This window comes from Hyperolius riggenbachi, chromosome 5, assembly GCF_040937935.1.
Source record: "Hyperolius riggenbachi isolate aHypRig1 chromosome 5, aHypRig1.pri, whole genome shotgun sequence".
Taxonomy (NCBI): Eukaryota; Metazoa; Chordata; class Amphibia; order Anura; family Hyperoliidae; genus Hyperolius; species Hyperolius riggenbachi.
Window position 1 is genome coordinate 224,335,108 of NC_090650.1, and position 17,984 is coordinate 224,353,091.

At 42.4% G+C, this 17,984-nt stretch overlaps 1 protein-coding gene across 5 annotated transcripts in view; it reads right to left on the reverse strand.

The window, feature by feature from the left end:
- CTNNAL1 (catenin alpha like 1) overlaps positions 1 to 17,984 on the reverse strand; it is a 285,190-nt gene that overhangs the window by 146,283 nt on the left and 120,923 nt on the right. For all 5 annotated transcript variants that reach the window (XM_068236706.1, XM_068236703.1, XM_068236704.1 and 2 more), the window contains one exon: positions 12,943 to 13,132. In XM_068236706.1, coding sequence (XP_068092807.1) covers positions 12,943 to 13,132 — 190 coding nt within the window. The remainder of the gene's footprint in view (positions 1 to 12,942; positions 13,133 to 17,984) is intronic.

Below are 17,984 nucleotides of genomic sequence, written 5' to 3' on the forward strand. Positions count from 1 at the left end.
CCACTACAAGGGGCACACAGACCTCTACAAAAGGGGCTGGTATCTATAAAATGCACTATAAGGGAGAAACATATAATAGGAACACTAAAGTAATGGGGATGCAACGGGAGGTATTACAATAAAAATACGGTTTAGCCAAACCCACTTTTGAAACCATGATCCCATGTAATAAAATGATCTATTATCCCACCACCTCCTCTTTTCAAAGGGACACTGAGCACCTCTTATGGGGATGCCTTTAAGACGCCAACCAGTACTGCAAAGATACATACCATTCTGTAGCTTGTGCTCTCCTCTTTCATTTGATTCTTGAATTTTCTTTCAATTTCAATTTAAAATTTAAAAATCGCAGCTGCCTTCTCGGCTATGTTATAACTTCCGGGTCACCCCTGTCTTCTCCATTAGAGAAGTACATCACTGAATGAAGCAGGAAGAGGACGTGACACACATGGCCATTGCAAGAAGCTCCTCCAGAGGGGTCATAGCATGACTTTGTTGGACATCGTCTGGCTTAAAGGCATGCCCATGAGAGGTGCTCAGAGTCCCATGTTGGGCCATTAAAAATATACAGTTCAAGGTGGAAAAGTATGCAGCATAGTAAAAATACGCCTTAGTTTCACCGTACATTGTGTCAGCAACATAATTAACATTTTGTGATAATGTTTTCCCCATTAAAATGTAAAGAAAAGAAAATGGTTCTTGGGAAGAAATATCATCCAAAGAAAGTCTAGTTTATCGCTGCTTATGTTTTCAAGACAAAGTTGTGGCTGATTAAATGAAGACATATGGTAGTTAAAGGCTCCGGTCTGTAAGGTAAAAAAAACGGTCTAGATGTGAAATGGTTAAGACAACAGAACCAAAACAAACCAGGAGCTGTAAGAATTGTGTCACAAATCCTAGCAGGTCATCTTGTCACACAGAAAATGAGCCACAACAATGAAATGCGCAGAATATGACTGGGGTTGACGTGCCTGGAAGCACACGCTACAGTGTGGCCATTACAATTGGGGGTTGGATTCGAGCAGATAGCCAAGATGCAGAAAAATCAGGAATAAGTATGTGTAAGTGAAATGACTAACACCTTCCCTTGCTGCACAAGAGAGAAGGAACACTAGTCAGGGAAATCAGAGAATCTCTGAGGTATTTCAGGAATGCAGCAGTCTCATTCCTGGGCTCTTGTACAGCATGGCAGTGCTAAACAGGCAAGACATTGTAATGTATGATAAAGCAATGGATTTATTATTTCCTGAAGTGAAGTATTGTGGGTGTCATGTCAAGATGACATTAGCAAACTGTGCTTAGCATATCTTTTTCAGTAGGTGGAATTTGGGGGATAAGAATTTCCCCCTTTTTTATCTCTTTCTTGCTCTCAGAAGCCATTTTCTTCTAGGAAAGGGTTTTATAGTTGGAATTTCTTATCAGTGAAGGTCACACTGTAGTCACTTCCTGTCTGAGTCAGGACTGAGTCAGCCACTTACATACCTGATATTTACCTCTTTCAGGCAGAGAAAGAAAAAAAGGAACACAGCATAGTTATTAGTGTGCTAGGCACTGTACATACCCATGTCTATCTCATTATGCCACATGTCAGTTGTGGTATCCTTTAAGGGGAACTCAAGGTGAGAGGGATATGGAGGCTGAAATGTTGCTTTCCTTTTAAATAATAAACATTGCCTGGCTGTCCTGCTGATCCTCTGCCTCTAATAGACAACTGATCTGCATGGTTGTTCAGGTTCTGACAATCTAACACATCTAACAAGATTAGCTGCATGCTTGTTTCAGGTGTGTGATTTAGACAACACTGACAAGAAAGATCAGCAAGACTGCCAGGCAACAGGTATTGTTTAAAAGGAAATAAATATGGCAGCTTCCAAAGGTCTCACACCTCAGGTTCCTTTTAAGGACCAGAGTGTTTTTCCCCCCGAAACGGAGCTGCGATTACTGTGATTGGCTCACAGTGATCACAGGGCCAAGAGCCAATGAAATCAGCTCCCGATTGGCGGACGGAGCTTTGCTGTCATGACAGCAGAGTGATCCGGCTGCAGCAGCTTCACAGCGGTGTGAGTAGCTGAAAACTATGCCATGGCAAGAATAACACGACACAAACAGTGTTCTTGATTTCAACTACTGCTATTCGTAAGTGGTTAACAGACACCTGTAAGCTAGAGGGATATGGAGACTGCCCTCCTCTGCCTCTATACTTCAAGCCATAGACCCTGAACAAGCATGCTGACCGGAGGTTTGACTGAAATTTGATTGGATTAGCTTACTTATTACAGGTGTGTAATTTAGACACAACTGATGCTTGAAACATCAGTAGGATGCCAGGCAACTGGTATAAATATTTATTAAACTGTATATAACCCCAACATCTTTTGTAGTGCTTTACACAGGATATATTGTCTTGCCACAAACTGTCTCTCAGAGGTATTGATTTAAAGGAAATAAATATGGTACCTACCATATCCCTCTCACTTCATGTGTCCATTAATACCTTGTGACACCACTCTTGTAATTCCTACTCGGAGCCATACCAATCCACATCTTGATAAAGACCAACCAGCTAAAAATAGCCATCTACAAGATGGTTTATATGGCCCTGTAACTATAAATGTGCAATATAAACAGTCAATGAAATGCTAATCATTTCAGATTCAAATGTTATGTTAATTCTATGTAATTGTATGGGGCTTGGAAGTGGACCAAACAAAAGCTCATTATTTCTTTTAGCTCATTATTTTGATCCAGTTCTAAGCTAAATAAATTTGCATAAAATTAACACACACACACAGCATCAACTCAAAATTATTAGCATCTCGCCAACAATTCCAAAGGTGCTACAAACCAGCTACTGTAGATCTAGGCCTCCCTTTTCCAGGACAATTCCAGCTATTGTCATGTAACACATTATTGATGTTGCTGCTCATTCATGTGATGGTAAAATCTATGAATACCTTCTGTTTTTAAGGATGTAGTGTACTTGTAATTTCATTAAACTTTATTGTTATACTATGCTTAGGTTCAAGATTTCTCTTAAAGCAGACCTGAATTCAGAACTTCCTCTCTGCTCAAAAACAGAACTAACAGCATAATAACCTTTAACCACTTTAGCCCACAGGACGTAGCTCTTATGTCCAAATATGCATGCTGGACGTAGTAGCTAAGTCCATGAAAAAAACAGAGCTGCTGGGGCTCGCAGGGCTGGAGCCGCCGGGGTGTGCGGGCCGCCCATTAGCCCGGAGATCAATGAATGGGAAAGCAGTTCCTATTCATTGATCTAAGTCCCTTAGAACGATCGCTGGCTTCTATGGAGAAGCCGCGATTGTTCTGTTACACATCCCCTCTTCACTTCCTGTAAGCACACTTACAGGAAGCAAAAAAAAAAAAAATTTGACTGTGGCCATCTTGTGGCCAAATAGTAAAACTACATCTACATACATTTTTTTAAATGAATAGACATTTTTACATTTGAAATTACCGTATTTTTCGGACTATAAGACGCTCCGGACTATAAGACGCACCTAGGTTTAGAGGACAGAAAAACAAGGAAAAAAAGATGTACACTGAACCTGGTGCATCCATATTCCAGGAGTGACTTATGGACCTTCCCGCCCAGTTATTGTTCCCTTTGTGCTCCTGTTTCCTCCTGTGTCCTCCATCCCCCTGTGTTCTGTGTTTGTTTCCTCTGTGCCCCTGAGTCCTCAGTCTCCCTGGGTCCTCTGTCTCCTGTGTCCCTTTGTCATACTGCGTCCTCTGTCAGGAGAAATCGTTCAGTGTCTGGCCAACTTAAGTCACTGCTGGGTAACAAGGTACAAGGGTTCATGAGTAAAAAAGTAATGCAAATGCAATTTACAATAAAAACAAGGTGGAAATGATAATTATAACTACAGTACATATAATGCCACAGTTCATAGATCCCTAGGGATAATACAAAGTGCTACAGTGCAATAAATCTGTACAAAAAAGTGCTGATGTGCGGAGTTTCCCTGCAGTCACAAAATGATTAGCTCTGTCAGTAAAAAGTGCACTAATGCCATAAATCCTATGAACTGTAATCCCTGCAAATCACATTTGAAGAGATGCCTGCCTCACAAATGCATAGAAAAATGAGAACGAACACACCAAGGGGCAAAGATTACCTGGTGCATGGAAGCACAGCAGCTCTCAGGTCAAGATGTGAAGAGTGCGTGGATCAAGCTCTATCACTCCATGCGGCATAGGAAGAGGATGACCACAAGCACGAGCGTTGCCATGGGAAAGCCGGTGATGGGATGAGTGGGCGGAACCCGAGCATCGCCGCGGACAGAACCAATGGAGAGGCCGGTGATGGCAGAGGGCGGGGGGGGGGGGACAAGCATGCCACGGGAAAGCCGGTGATGGGATGAGAGTGGGCGGAACCCGAGCATCGCCGTGGGCAGAACCAATGGAGAGGCCGGTGATGGCAGAGGGCGGGGGGAAGACAAGCATGCCCGCAAGCCAAACCATTGCCACGGGAAAGCCAGTGAGGGGAAGAGTGGGCGGAACCCGAGCATCGCCGCGGACCAAACATATTGAGACGCCGGGGATGGGCAGAGGGCGGGGGAGAAGACTAGCATGCCCGCAAGCCAAACCGTTGAAGAGCCCGGTAATGAAAAGAGGGCGGGCGGAACACGAGGACAGCCGCAGGTCACAGCAATGTAGAAGCCGGTGATGGGCGGGCAGAACACGAGCGTGGCACAGCTTGGGAATACATCTGCGAATCAGGTGGTGGGCGCTGCCTCAGCCAACCAATCATGGCCGCCCACAGCTCCCTGCTACTGAGGAAGTGCAGTGATTGGCCCCAATGGTCCCGCCCGCAGGACTAGCGCGTCCTGTAAGGAGAAGGAGTTAGCTGTGGACGCCCATGATTGGCGGGCTGAGGCAGCGCCCCCCGCCTGATTCGCAGATGCACTCCCAAGCTGTGCTGACGTTTAGGATACAATATTTCCATAACCTGCGGCGTGCAGCATATGGATATGTAGGGTATATCGAAGGAGGAGGGGGTGGGGGACAGCACATCGGAGGGGACAGGAGGAAGGAGAATGGGAACAGCGCCAGTGAAAATGTTGTATTCAGACTATAAGACGCACCCACTTTCTCCCCCCACTTTTGGGGGAGAAAAAGTGCGTCTTATAGTCCGAAAAATACGGTAACGGTTTACCTCTCCCACACCCAAAAATACTCAAATAAAATTTTTAATTAGAAAAGAATTACAATTAAAAAAACAACAACAAATAGTTACCTAAGGGTCTGAACTTTTCTAATATGCATGTCAAGAGTTTATAATACTAATATTTTTTTAAATAAGTTTGTAAATAGTGATGGACGCAAAACTGAAAAAAATGCACCTTTATTTCCAAATAAAATATTGGCGCCATACAAAGTAATAGGGACATAATTTAAATGGTGTAATAACCGGGACAAATGGGCAAATAAAATATGTGGGTTTTAATTATAGTAGCATGTATTATTTTAAAGCTATAATGGCCGAAAACAGACAAATTAATTTTTTCCATTTTTCTCTTAATATTCACGTTAAAATGCATTTAGAATAAAATATTTCTTAGCAAAATGTACCACCCAAAGAAAGCCTGATTGGTGGCGGAAAAAAAACAAGATATAGATTATTTCATTGTGATAATTAGTGATAATGTTATTGGTGAATGAATGGGAGGTGAAAATTGCTTCGATGCATAAGGTGAAAAAACACCAAAGGCTGAAGAGATTAAAGAAGGACATTTCTTTGTAAAACTGATACAAATCCTGAAATAAATCTGCAGAGTTTATACTTTCCGCTTTCATGGAAGCAGACATATTGCTAAAATCCTGTGCTCTCAAATGAGCCTCATCTGCCATGGCAGTCAAGTGACACACGGAGAGATCAAATTACAACTTGTGATTAGACACAAATGAGGGTGAATTAGATAAGCTACACTCTCTAAATACATACAGGGTGCATTTCCCTTTGTTTTGCTTCTGTCCTGTACAAGCCTCCAGGTCCACTTTAAATGGGGTTGTAATGGTTTTCTTTTAGCTTGTAGCTCTGTACACCAAAGTGAAAGGTTTCCAGCCATCTAGCAAAGTAGATTTTCACTATCTATCTCAAATGGCAGGAATTAATCATCAGCAGGCATGAGTCATCTGTAACGACACCAATAATGAAGTGCTTTCCAGAGTGTATTGCAGCTCGCCATCCAATGTGTCACACAACCAGTCAAAAGCTCATACGCCAACATGAAATCCCGTTTCCCACCGTGCTAATATAAAAAGCTTTTTTTTTGTTAAAGAGTAACTCCAGCCTAAACAAACATACTGTCATTAAGTTACGTTTTGTTAATTAAAATAGATATGTAATATAATCTCTTAGCCACCCTGTTTTAAAAGAACAGGCAAAGGTTTGATTTCATGGGGCAGCCATCTTTTTGGTTGAAAGGAGGTGACAGGGAGCATGAGACACAGATCCAACTGCACTTTGTCCTGATCACCCCTCCCAGTTGCTAGGCAATGAGAACAACATGAAACCCCATCATGCTTTGCACTGCATCAGGGGAAAATGCCCGGGCAGTTTTCTTTGATGGGGCGGAGCCTAGCTCCTGTTCAGCTAAAAATGAGGCTTAAGAAAAACTAAGTTCTGATGCTGTGAAACTGTTAAACACCAAGCCTTTTCCCTGCTGCTGAGTAGATTTTTGGTCTGGAGGTTCACTTTAAGGTTTCTTCACATGTTAACTGGCGACCAAATAAGGTCCCATTCACACTATGTCCTCTGTCCTGCCTTCTGAAACACTATATTGCAGACTCAAAACAAACATGCCAAAGACTGCAATGATTTACTACTGGTTGTTCCATTGTTATTGGTTTTAGTTTGACTGTGGAAACGTCCTGATGAGGGAACCTTTTCAGACCTCAGATTCCATTCACTACACTGCAATGAATCCAGTAATAACAATTCATCCTTTAAAATGGATATGGTAACGCTTCAGCATAGTGTGAACACAGCCTAACATGTAACAAACCAACACCAAATGTAACACCAAAATGTATCACCCGAACATGGATGCTAATGTGACAAGAGGTGGGGGGATACTGTCTAGACACTTCCTGCAACAAAGGTAAGCCAAGTACACATTTTCAATAACAGTCACTGACAAATCATTCTTGGAACAATCTGGGAATGATCTTTGTACAGACACACTGATAGCCAGCCTGTCCTGTACTATGGAGAGAGCAGGGGAATAACAAGCATGAGATGCTCTGGGGACTACAACAGAAGAACAGCAGAGGTTGGTCATTCATCATCCTAGACAATTACCAACGACATAAGTGGAGTTGGGTGAGGACATACACACTAGTTTCCTGAGTAATCTTTCCTCAAAACAAATTTCCGACTGATTAATAGACTGTAAAGAGTGTGTGAGTGTGTGTGAGTGTGTGTGTGTGTGTGTGTTTTACCCTTTAGAAAAACTTAAAGTGTACAAAAGAGCCATAAGAATTGAGTTGTCTCCTTCTGATAGACCGTGTAATAATAGAATTGCATGCAGCATGACAGGCTGCTCCACCACTTCCACCCCATCCTCGGCACAAATCAAAGGGTGACAGAAGACATGTTGGAGGAGGAGGCCACACAGCTTTGTCAACGGTGAGGAGAAGAGCGTTAGGTGACTAAGTTAGAGGATGCACATCACTTCCTTGGCAGCAGCATCCAGAAGAAAAGAAGTTTTTTTTTTTAATTAGATGCTGCACTCAGAGCACCAGCACTACATACTGGAAGTGGACATGCATTGGAAACGCATGAATGTTTGATTCCACCTCAACACACAACAGAAACATTTTTCTTAAGAGTTTGGCTTTAACTATATATCTTAACAAACGCAAGACAACTTTTACAATTACATACCCCACATACATTCTCGCTTAAAACACAAAACCGTGTCTCTGTGTCTCTGTGTTTGATTAACATTGAGTAAACCTGCAAGGTCCCAATAGTCAATATGTGTTGAGAACAATATGGTTTGTGGCTTGGCACAGCAATATAACTTGCGGCCCAAGCCAGAATTCTCAAAGAACTCGGGTCACAAAAGCAGTCAAATCATTCCCCTCATCGATCTTCCGAGGCATGAAACACTGTACAGTAATTCATGCAGAATACGGGAGCTATTTATCTTAGAATTATCAGCAAAGCCACATCTTAGCGGTTGTATTAGTAATGAGTGATGTACAAGGAATAGCTGATGGCACACGCGCAGACACAGACACAAACGTTTCTCATGGCAGAGTACTACTAAACAGGTTTTACACTACGAAAAAAATTCTGATCATCATAAAGAGATCAGATAAATGTACTCTTTAATCAAAATGTGCCTTTTAAAAAAACTATCATTTTAGTAAGGCATGCAGCTCATGGGGCTAGATTACTGTACTGATTACTGAACACTGTTTGCCTTGTTCATACCGTCTCTCAGCTCATCTGAGTCTCATCTTACCTGAAGAGGGTGTCCTACAAAGCCAACACAATCTTTGTTTACCTTAAAGGGATACTGTAGGGGAGTCGGGGGAAAATGAGTTGAAGTTACCCGGGGCTTCTAATGGTCCCCCCGCAGACATCCTGTGCCCACGCAGCCACTCCCCAATGCTCCGGCCCCGCCTCTGGTTCACTTCTGGAATTTCAGACTTTAAAGTCTGAAAACCACTGTGCCTGCATTTCCGTGTCCTCGCTCCCGCTGATGGCACCAGGAGCGTACTGCGCAGGCCCAGTATGGTCTGTGCATGCACCGTTGACTCCTGGTGACATCAGTGGGAGCGAGGACCGGGCAATGCAGGCACAGTGGTTTTCAGACTTTAAAGTCTGCAATTCCAGAAGTGAACCGGAGGCGGGACCGGAGCATCGGTGAATGGCTGCATGGGCACAGGATGCCTGCAGGGGACCATTAGATGCCCCGAGTAACTTCAACTCATTTTCCCCCGACCCCCCTACAGTATCCCTTTAACAGCTCTAATTATTTGAATGGCTATTATGCCGCCAAACAGCACTGCAGAACAACAAAGCAGGATCTGTATGGTGGAATAGCAGCACGAAGGAGTAGCAGACCACAATTATGCAACAATATGAAAAACTTGATATTATCGCACCATCCCCATACAGTCACCCCCTGAATTTCTTTGTGAAAGCTTGAAAAATAATATCACAATTCCTATGGGATAGGAAACTATGTAGAATTTCCTTACTTTAACAAAAAAAAAAAAAAAAACTTACAATACCAGTAGACTAGGGAGGTTTTGGCCTACCAGACTTGCTGAAATACCAACAAGCTTGTATGCTAGATATGTCAAGAATCCTTCCCACTCATATTAAAGAATTGCTTATAAATAGTGAATATGAGCACATGTGTAGCATTATGCTGGACTCCTAGTGTAGTGTGAGCTCTGTGGCCAATGCAGAGCAGGCGGTAAACAGCCAACCCTCTGAGCTGAAATTGCCAAAAACAAAGGCGGGACAAACACAGGCAGAATGAACCAGAGGTGGTTGTGCGAGCCGCACCTGTGAGCGCTTGCTGAAACTTAGTATGCAGAACATGCTTTCAATAATGTAAGCTTTAAGCAAAGTGCCCCAACTTAAGCTCATTCTCAAGTTTTTCATTTAAGTATAATCCATGGTGAATGTGCTCATTGTTTCTTTAGGATGTGTTTGCACCAAACAGTGTAGAGATCCCATAATAATACTAGCTTTGCGGTAGCTCTAGGACTCTTCCTCATGTCTATGAAAATGTAGACCAAACCATCAGGAGTACAGGTGCTGACACAGCTGTTAGTAATTCACAGTGTTGGGACCACTTTGCTAAGCAACCATAGTTACAATAATGAGGATATTTAACAATTTAATCCTGAGAGCTAGAAAGCATGTAACCAACAGTAAGTAATGTAAATTTAATAGTGTTAAGGAAAAACTCCACCCATAAATGTAATCATACTACCTTCTCATAGATAACAGTGGACACAACAGAAATGAATATGCATTCATAAGTCATGATTGGCTGGGCGTAAGGCATTCTGCTCTTTTTCCTTTCTCGCTATCCTTTCTCCCAATGCCTTTTGTAGCCAGTACTTCACAACCGAAGCAGGAAAAAAGGGGGCGCAGGAGCCCTTCAGGAAAAACCGGCACCACCATAGGCACCGATTATAAAAGTTGTGAATAGCTGCAAAGAAAGGAAATTTGGGCAAACAGCAGTGGCTGCAATTGGGTGCCTCCAGGGGCTAAAATTTACCTTCTTTACAGCAAGTTGCGGCTTTTATAATGGCCAAGATATGCAGCAATCAAGGCAAATTATAGCGCCTGGATGCGCCCGATTAGCGGTAGTGATTTGAAATATTCATGCTGGGGCTTGCGGAAAAGCGAATAGCAGCATTGCATTTCCACAATATAATGCCGCTATTCCGCAATGCATTACCGCTATTTGCATTTCCGCAAGAATTTCTGCAATGCAATACTACTATTCCGCCATTTGCATTTACACAATCCCCGGGACCGGGTATTATTCAAATCACTACCGATAAATTTACCTTGATTGCCGCACATCACGGCTTTGCGTTAGAAGGGGGAGGTAGGTAAGCTTTAGGGGGGGTTTAGGGTTAGGTCCCATAAGGAGGGTTAGGGTAAGGCACCACCACCACCAGGGGGGGATCTTAAGGTTAGGCACCACTGGGAGGGGGGTGCTTAAGGATTGGCACCACCGGGGGTGGCATCTTAGGGTTAGGCATCAGTAGAGGGAGGGTTCTGTGTGAGAGTAGGGTTAGGTTTAGCCACAGCAAAATATCGGTAAATATTACTGATATTTTACTATCAGAATTCAGTAGTAGAATATTGATAATTTTAGTGAGATTCTACTAGCAGCAAACCCCTGTGCTCTTTTTTCCAGGCAACTTTTTTACATGTTTTTTGTTTGCTGGACGAACGCCATTCCCAATTATCGCTTGTTTAGGAATACGTACTCATTGCTGCAGTATGCACTAACGATTTTCAAATGTACATGGCCTGAAATGGGGGGAGGGGGGAAATGACTTAATGTCCTTTTCCCCCCATGCCTAACCCTAAAACCATCCCCATGGACGCCTAACTTACCCGGCCTTCCCCCTGCCGATAAATAATAGGCGTGCATTAAAAATGATCTGTACTGAATAAGATGTCCATCTACAAGAAATCCATTTTCTACCCAATTCCCAAGTTACACAATTCCCATTCTTCATGTCATACAAGAAAACAGAGTATTTATCACTTCAGTGAAATTCTTGCAATTCAGGTCTAGTTGACCAACGTAGACAGCCAGGGAAGGTTTGCGGTTATTGCTGGTCAAGCTGTAACCCTAATCTCTATTGTTAATTCATATGCAACCCTGGAAAACCTGACAGGGACTTTTCAGATTATCATCAACTACAATTAACCAGCCATTACAGATTTGGTGTGAAACTTTAATTTTGTTTTTTATGTCTCCTTGGTCAGGTCATTCTTGTTGTATTATAAATTAAAGGACAACTGTGGTAAGAGGGAGATGTAGGCTGCCATATGTATTTCCATTAAGCAATACCAGTTCCCTGGCAATTCTGCCGATCACCCTGGCCTTTAATTCTTTTAGCCTTAGACCCTGAACAAGCATACAGCATAGCATCAGGTGTTTGACATTATTGTCAGATCTGACAAGATTAGCTGCATGCTTGTTTCTGGTGTTATTCAGACACTACTGCAACCAGATATATATCAGCAGGTCTGCCAGGCAACTGGTATTGTAAAGGAAATAAATATGGCAGCCTCCAGATTCCTCTCACTTTTCCTCTAAGCTTCTCCTTATACATCTACGCATAATACATCCACATCTCCAGGTTACCCCTGTGCTAGGCATATTTCCAGTTCTGGTCAGCACACAATGCAGTGCTTGCTGTCTTCCAATATTTGACAGGTGCTTTCCTATAAAATACCTATAGTCTGAATGAATCATTTATAGTTAAAACTGATGTGAATACTTATTTAGAACATCAATCCATATTTCCCTGACAAACTTCAAACCAGATTCATAAACTTTGCAGTAGTGGATTATTCATTTAAGAAGTCTCTCAGCTTAAAAAAAAAAAAAAAAAAAAAAAACACAAAAACATACATTCAAAGTCCAAAACAATTTAGAGCATACCTTTGGTGCTTATAAAAAAAAGCAACTCAAATTGCAACATCCTTAATTTGTCTGAAACAAACAAAAAATAAATCAGCAACTGTAAATCTAATATTAGCAAACAGTGGGAGTGAACAAACCAATGAGGGAGGAATACCTCTTGTCACACTATACAAACTTAAAGGGACTCCAAGCAGTGCAGAAACTGCATACCATTTTGAAGCTCTCTTTCTCCTCTTTCCAACGATATATAAACTGCCGCCCTACGCCTTTTAGTTTTTGCTATTTTTGCTATCGAATTCGTGGCCGCCGCGATTTCGATCGCGAAAATATCGAAAACTAAAAGGAAACTATTTTTCTTTAAATATTTTCTGATGCAGCAAGCTTTTGTACCAATTCCTGTAAGGGAAGGTATACTGTACATACAGATATAAGTTTTCATCTAAAAAACACTTAAAACTAAATAACAAGTGAGCAAAAGAAGCGTTTGCTTTACTCCCAGGGTAAAGATGCAACTCAAAGAGGAGAGTTTGGTGGATTTTCATTAGATACAGATAATAAATGTCGAATTTTCTGAACTGTACATGCTACTCTACTCTATACTTTCACATTTTTCAAATCTGTTCGTGAATTGACCCAATTCTGGGCTGTCTTCACTGGTTTCAGTGACATCTAAGCCAACAATTGATGTGTGTAAATATTAATTTAAAACGTTATAAGAAGAGTTCTGAATTCAACTGTATTATATGAGCGCAATGTGTTTGTGGCTTACCTGCTCGCCTTGCCTCGCTGCAGGCAAAGCTCATTTCTTCTTTAAGTTCTCTATTCTCATTTGCTATGGTTTCTCCCACAGTCACAAACCTCGTCACGGCTTGGTTCACAGCTTGGCCAACACGCTGAATGGCCTGCAAGGTCTTCTCAGACTTCTTTGTTTTCTCTTTGTGGTTTATGAGTGTTGTAATCTGTAAAGCACAAAGAAATAAATTCAACTGTGGGATTCTAAAAAAAGTCATTTTTAATAGGATAGATATAATCGTTTATTTCATCACTATATTGTTATGCAGGGTTTACTTTATTATTTAGTGGTATGTATATACATACACAGGATCTTCTAAAAAAAAATTAGCATACTGCATATTAGCATACAGATTCAAATACACACAACTGAAGTAGTTCAAGCCTTTTATTGTTTTAGTATTGAGGATTTTGGCATACAGCTCATGAAAACCCAAATTTCCTCAATCTCAAAAAATTAGCATATTTCATCCGACCAATAAAAGAAAAGTGTTTTTAAAACAAAAAAAAAAAGTCAACCTTCAAATAATTATGTTCAGTTATGCACTCAATACTTGGTCGGAATCCTTTTGCAGAAATGACTGCTTCAATACGGCGTGGCATGGAGGCAAACAGCCTGTGGCACTGCTCAGGTGTTATGGAGGCCCAGGATGCTTCGATAGCGGCCTTAAAGAGACACTGAAGCGAAAAAAAAATTATGATATTATGATTTGTATGTGTAGTACAGCTAAGAAATAAAACATTAAGATCAGATACATCAGTCTAATTGTTTCCAGTACAGGAAGAGTTAAGAAACTCCAGTTGTTATCTCTATGCAATAAAGCCATTAAGCTCTACGACTATGAAAGTCTTGGAGAGGGCTGTTATCTGACTTTTATTATCTCAACTGTTTTCTTTTTCTCTGGCAGAGGAGAGGTCATTAGTTCACAGACTGCTCTGAAAGAATCATTTTGAATGCTGAGAGTGTTGTGTAATCTGCACATATTAGTGAATGATGCAATGTTAGAAAAAACACTATATACCTGAAAATAAAAATATGAGAATATTTTCTTTGCTGCTAATCTTCTAGTAATTATTCATAGCACACAACCAATTCATTATATCATTTTTTTTTCGCTTCAGTGTCTCTTTAAGCTCATCCAGAGTGTTGGGTCCTGTAGTGCATGTACTGTAGTCTAGGGCCAATTTAGAGGGAAGCCAATTAACTTATCTGTATGATTTTGGGATGTGGGAGGAACCAGAGTGCCCAGGGGAAGCCGACGCAGACACGGGAGAACATACAAACTCTTTGCAGATGGTGACCTGGCTGGGATTCGAACTGGAGACCTAACGCTGTAAGGCGAGAGCGCTAACCGCTATGCCACCATGCTGCCCTAAATATCTCATAAGCTATTATCTCATAAGTTTATTTTCAGTTCACGTTTGCTTTAATGGGCAATTGAAAACTGCAAACTGACCACCGTGCCCTATCAATGACATGAATTAAAGCTGCCATAGACAGTTGTTAGGCATTCCCCAAACACCTCCGTAAATCCTGCATTCATGTATGGCAGTCTGGTCTTTGAATCCAAATTGGACCACAGGGCAAATATTCTAATAATGTAGGCGAACAAGGCTACAGTCCAACACACAGGTGTCAGATCTGGCCCCCCACACCATTTTATGTGGCCCTCAAGGACTTCAAATCTGCATGGTTGTAAGCAGTAAAGAAAGGAAGAAATTAACCCATGCTGTATACTTGTTTGCGCTGGCGGCCTTTCACAGTTCCATAGAGATGGCCATTGCAGATGCATGTATGTGCATGTAATTTTCTGGCTTTTTTTCATTTTTTCAATATTTTCTGGTAGAATGAAAATATATGCAAGTGAAAGTGCTTATTCTTATGTATTAGCTACATACATGCACCCTCCCCATCCCCTGTTGTGATTTCCTATTCGCCGCACACGTCATCTTTGCTCTTCCCCATCCATACCCCCAAAAGCTGCAAGCATTCTTCTGAAGTGTGACAGCTGTTAAATGTTTGGAGTTGCTACCCCTTCCACTCCAAGCCCATCTACTGGCCTGGGTATCCCTCAATACACAACTTCCAGTTTGCTGTGAGTAGAATTGAAGAATACAGGTTGCTGCTCTCAATTTCCTTTTTTTATTTTGCTGCAGATGACAGCATGCTGCCTTCCTATGCAGAGGAGAACACCATTGCAGGGGCCACATTCAGTTATTGCACCAGATCTTTCAGAGTGTACAACATGATAGCTAGGCAACTGGCATTGTTTAAAAGAAAATATACCAGACTTCATATTCTTTTTCAGGTTCCCTTTAAGGCTTGTATTTTCTTCTGAAGAGCAACGTTTATTCATAAAAGAAATAATCAAGGATCCTGAATAAGAAAAATTATTCTCAACAATAATATTGTTAGCACATATGCCTGCCTGTCTCTATCTATACATATACATATATACATATATACATACACACACACACACACACACACACACACACACACACACACACTTTTCTTTGGTGAACATTACCCTTATGTACATTTTAAAAACTTGTTAAGACTAGACCTGACATTTCTATTATCTTCCTGACAGACGTTTAACGTGATCGTTCTGAGATTCAGGAATGTGTAAACTAGACACGGTCTAACTGTTTCACACTGGGTTGCAACGTGACACTAAACAATATCCTAAGGTATGCAGATACATAAAATACACTGAAAATTACTTTGCATAACATAGTCACACCTCCACGAGTCTTTCCAAGCAAAAACACTGCTCAAAGTGAAACCTTGGCTTTTCTTTTGTATCATGAAGCATTTTCTGATACTTTGCACAGAGCTTGTGTTATTGTGTCTGTCACTTCTGCTGCTGCTGTATGACCTCTGCTCTGTCGAGGTTTTCAGAGATTTCACGTTTTATGGGGCATAAACAAGTGTGACTTAAGAGTCATTTGTTTTATTAGAAGTCTAAACAGTCAGAAAATCTAAGGCCTTTGATCACATCATACTATTACTCATGAAGTCTACTGCCCATCATAACAAGCAGCAGCTAGAAAGGAGTGTAGAAAGATGCGCTTCCTGAAACTCATCCAATGGATAAAAGCAACAGTTTGGTGAACACACTACAATGCCACTAATGCTAGTTAGCCAATATTTAGAAGAACTCTTGCCAAAAAATAGATGGACAAATTTGCTGGTACACCTTTATAAAAAGCAAGAACAGTTAATAGTCTTGAAACTGGCAAACATGATTGGCCATCATCTAACCATCATTGTTAAATCTCTATTTAACAAAACCAAGAATTCACTTAAAGGGACTCCGAGCAGTGCAGAAACTATGGAAAGATGCATATCATCTTAAAGCTCTTTCTCCTCTTTCCAATGATATATAAACCGCCGCCCTACACCTTGTAGTTTTCGCGATTTTCGCGATTGAAATTGCCACGGCCGCGATTTCGATCGCGAAAATAGAGAAAACTAAAAAGGCGTAGGGCGACGATTTAGGGGTCGGCAGAAAGAGAGCTTTAAAATGATATCCATCTTTCCATAGTTACATTGTATTACACAGGGCGACTTTTTCTCAAAGTCAGCAGCTCCATTCAGCAGAATTCAAAAATCGCGAAAACTAAAAGGCGTAGGGCAGCGGTTTATATATCATTGTAAAGAGGAGAAAGAGAGCTTTACAATGATATGCATCTTTCCATAGTTTCTGCACTGCTTTAAAGCGGACCCAACCCAAACATTTTTTTAATTCAAAATATTTAGTTGCACCACTCTGACACATACGAAGATAAACACTGCTTCAAGCCTATGAGCATTTCAGTGCATGCTTTTCACCCTTCTCTTTGCATAACTAGGGCTATACAGGGGGCAGCCATTAGCAATTCCTCCTTTGCCGGACACCACCTACTCCACCAGTTTGCCGGATTCTGTCCCGGCAATATGAAAGAAAGGAAGGAAGTGATTACTCCAATAAATACCGTATTTCGCGCTGTATAAGACGCTCCGGAATATAAGACGCACCCAGGTTTAGAGGGCAAAAACCAGGGATTAAAAAAAAAAATACTAAACCTGGTGTGTCCATATTCCAGGAGCGTCTTGTACATGTACTTCTGTGTGTCCTCGTGTGCTCCCCATATCCTCATGTGTCCTTCTGTGCCCCCATGTGTCTTCTTGTGCCCCCATGTGTCTTCCTGTGTCCCCATGTGTCGTCCTGTGCCTCCCATGTGTCTTCCTGTGCCCCCATGTGTCCTTCTGTGCCTCCCATGTGTCCTCCTGTGTGTCCTAATAAGCCCCCCGTGTCCTTCTGTGCCCCCCATGTGTCCTGTGTCCTCATGTGCCCCCCCCCCACGTGTCCTTCTGTGTGTTCTCATGTGCCCCCCCCCCCCGTGTCCTCATGTGCCCACCATGTGTACTTCTGTGCCCCCCCATGTGTCCTCCTGTGCGCTCCGGTGCCCCTATATGTCCTCCTGTGCCCCCCATGTGTCCTGTGTGCCCTAATGTGCCCCCATATGCGTGCTCCTGTGCCCCCTATATGTCGTCCTGTGCCCCCCATATGTCCTCCAGTGCAGCCATATGTCCTCTTTCCCGCCCCCCCAGCCTTCCTCCCTTCCACCTGCATCTCCTGCCCCCCCCCCCCCCCGGATGGAAGTGTCAATAGCGGCGGCAACTTACCTTTGGCAGGCTCCCGCGCTGATCCTATATCATTGCGCTGCCCCCCGCTAGCCTCCTCTGCCTCCCCCCTGTGTATCTGGCCCCACAGGGTGAAGGAATAAGTAGCGGTAGCTTACCTCCGCAGTGCGCCCGCGATGACTACAGACGTCCGTCTTCCAGGCACTTCTCGCTCTAGTGGCCAGCTTGAACTGATGACGCGCAGTTCAAAGCCGGTCACTAGAGCGAGAAGTGTCTGGAAGACGGACGTCTGCAGTCATCGCGGGCGCACTGCGGAGGTAAGCTACCGCTACTTATTCCTTCACCCGGGGTTGCCAGAAAAGCAGGGGGGAGGCAGAGGAGGCTAG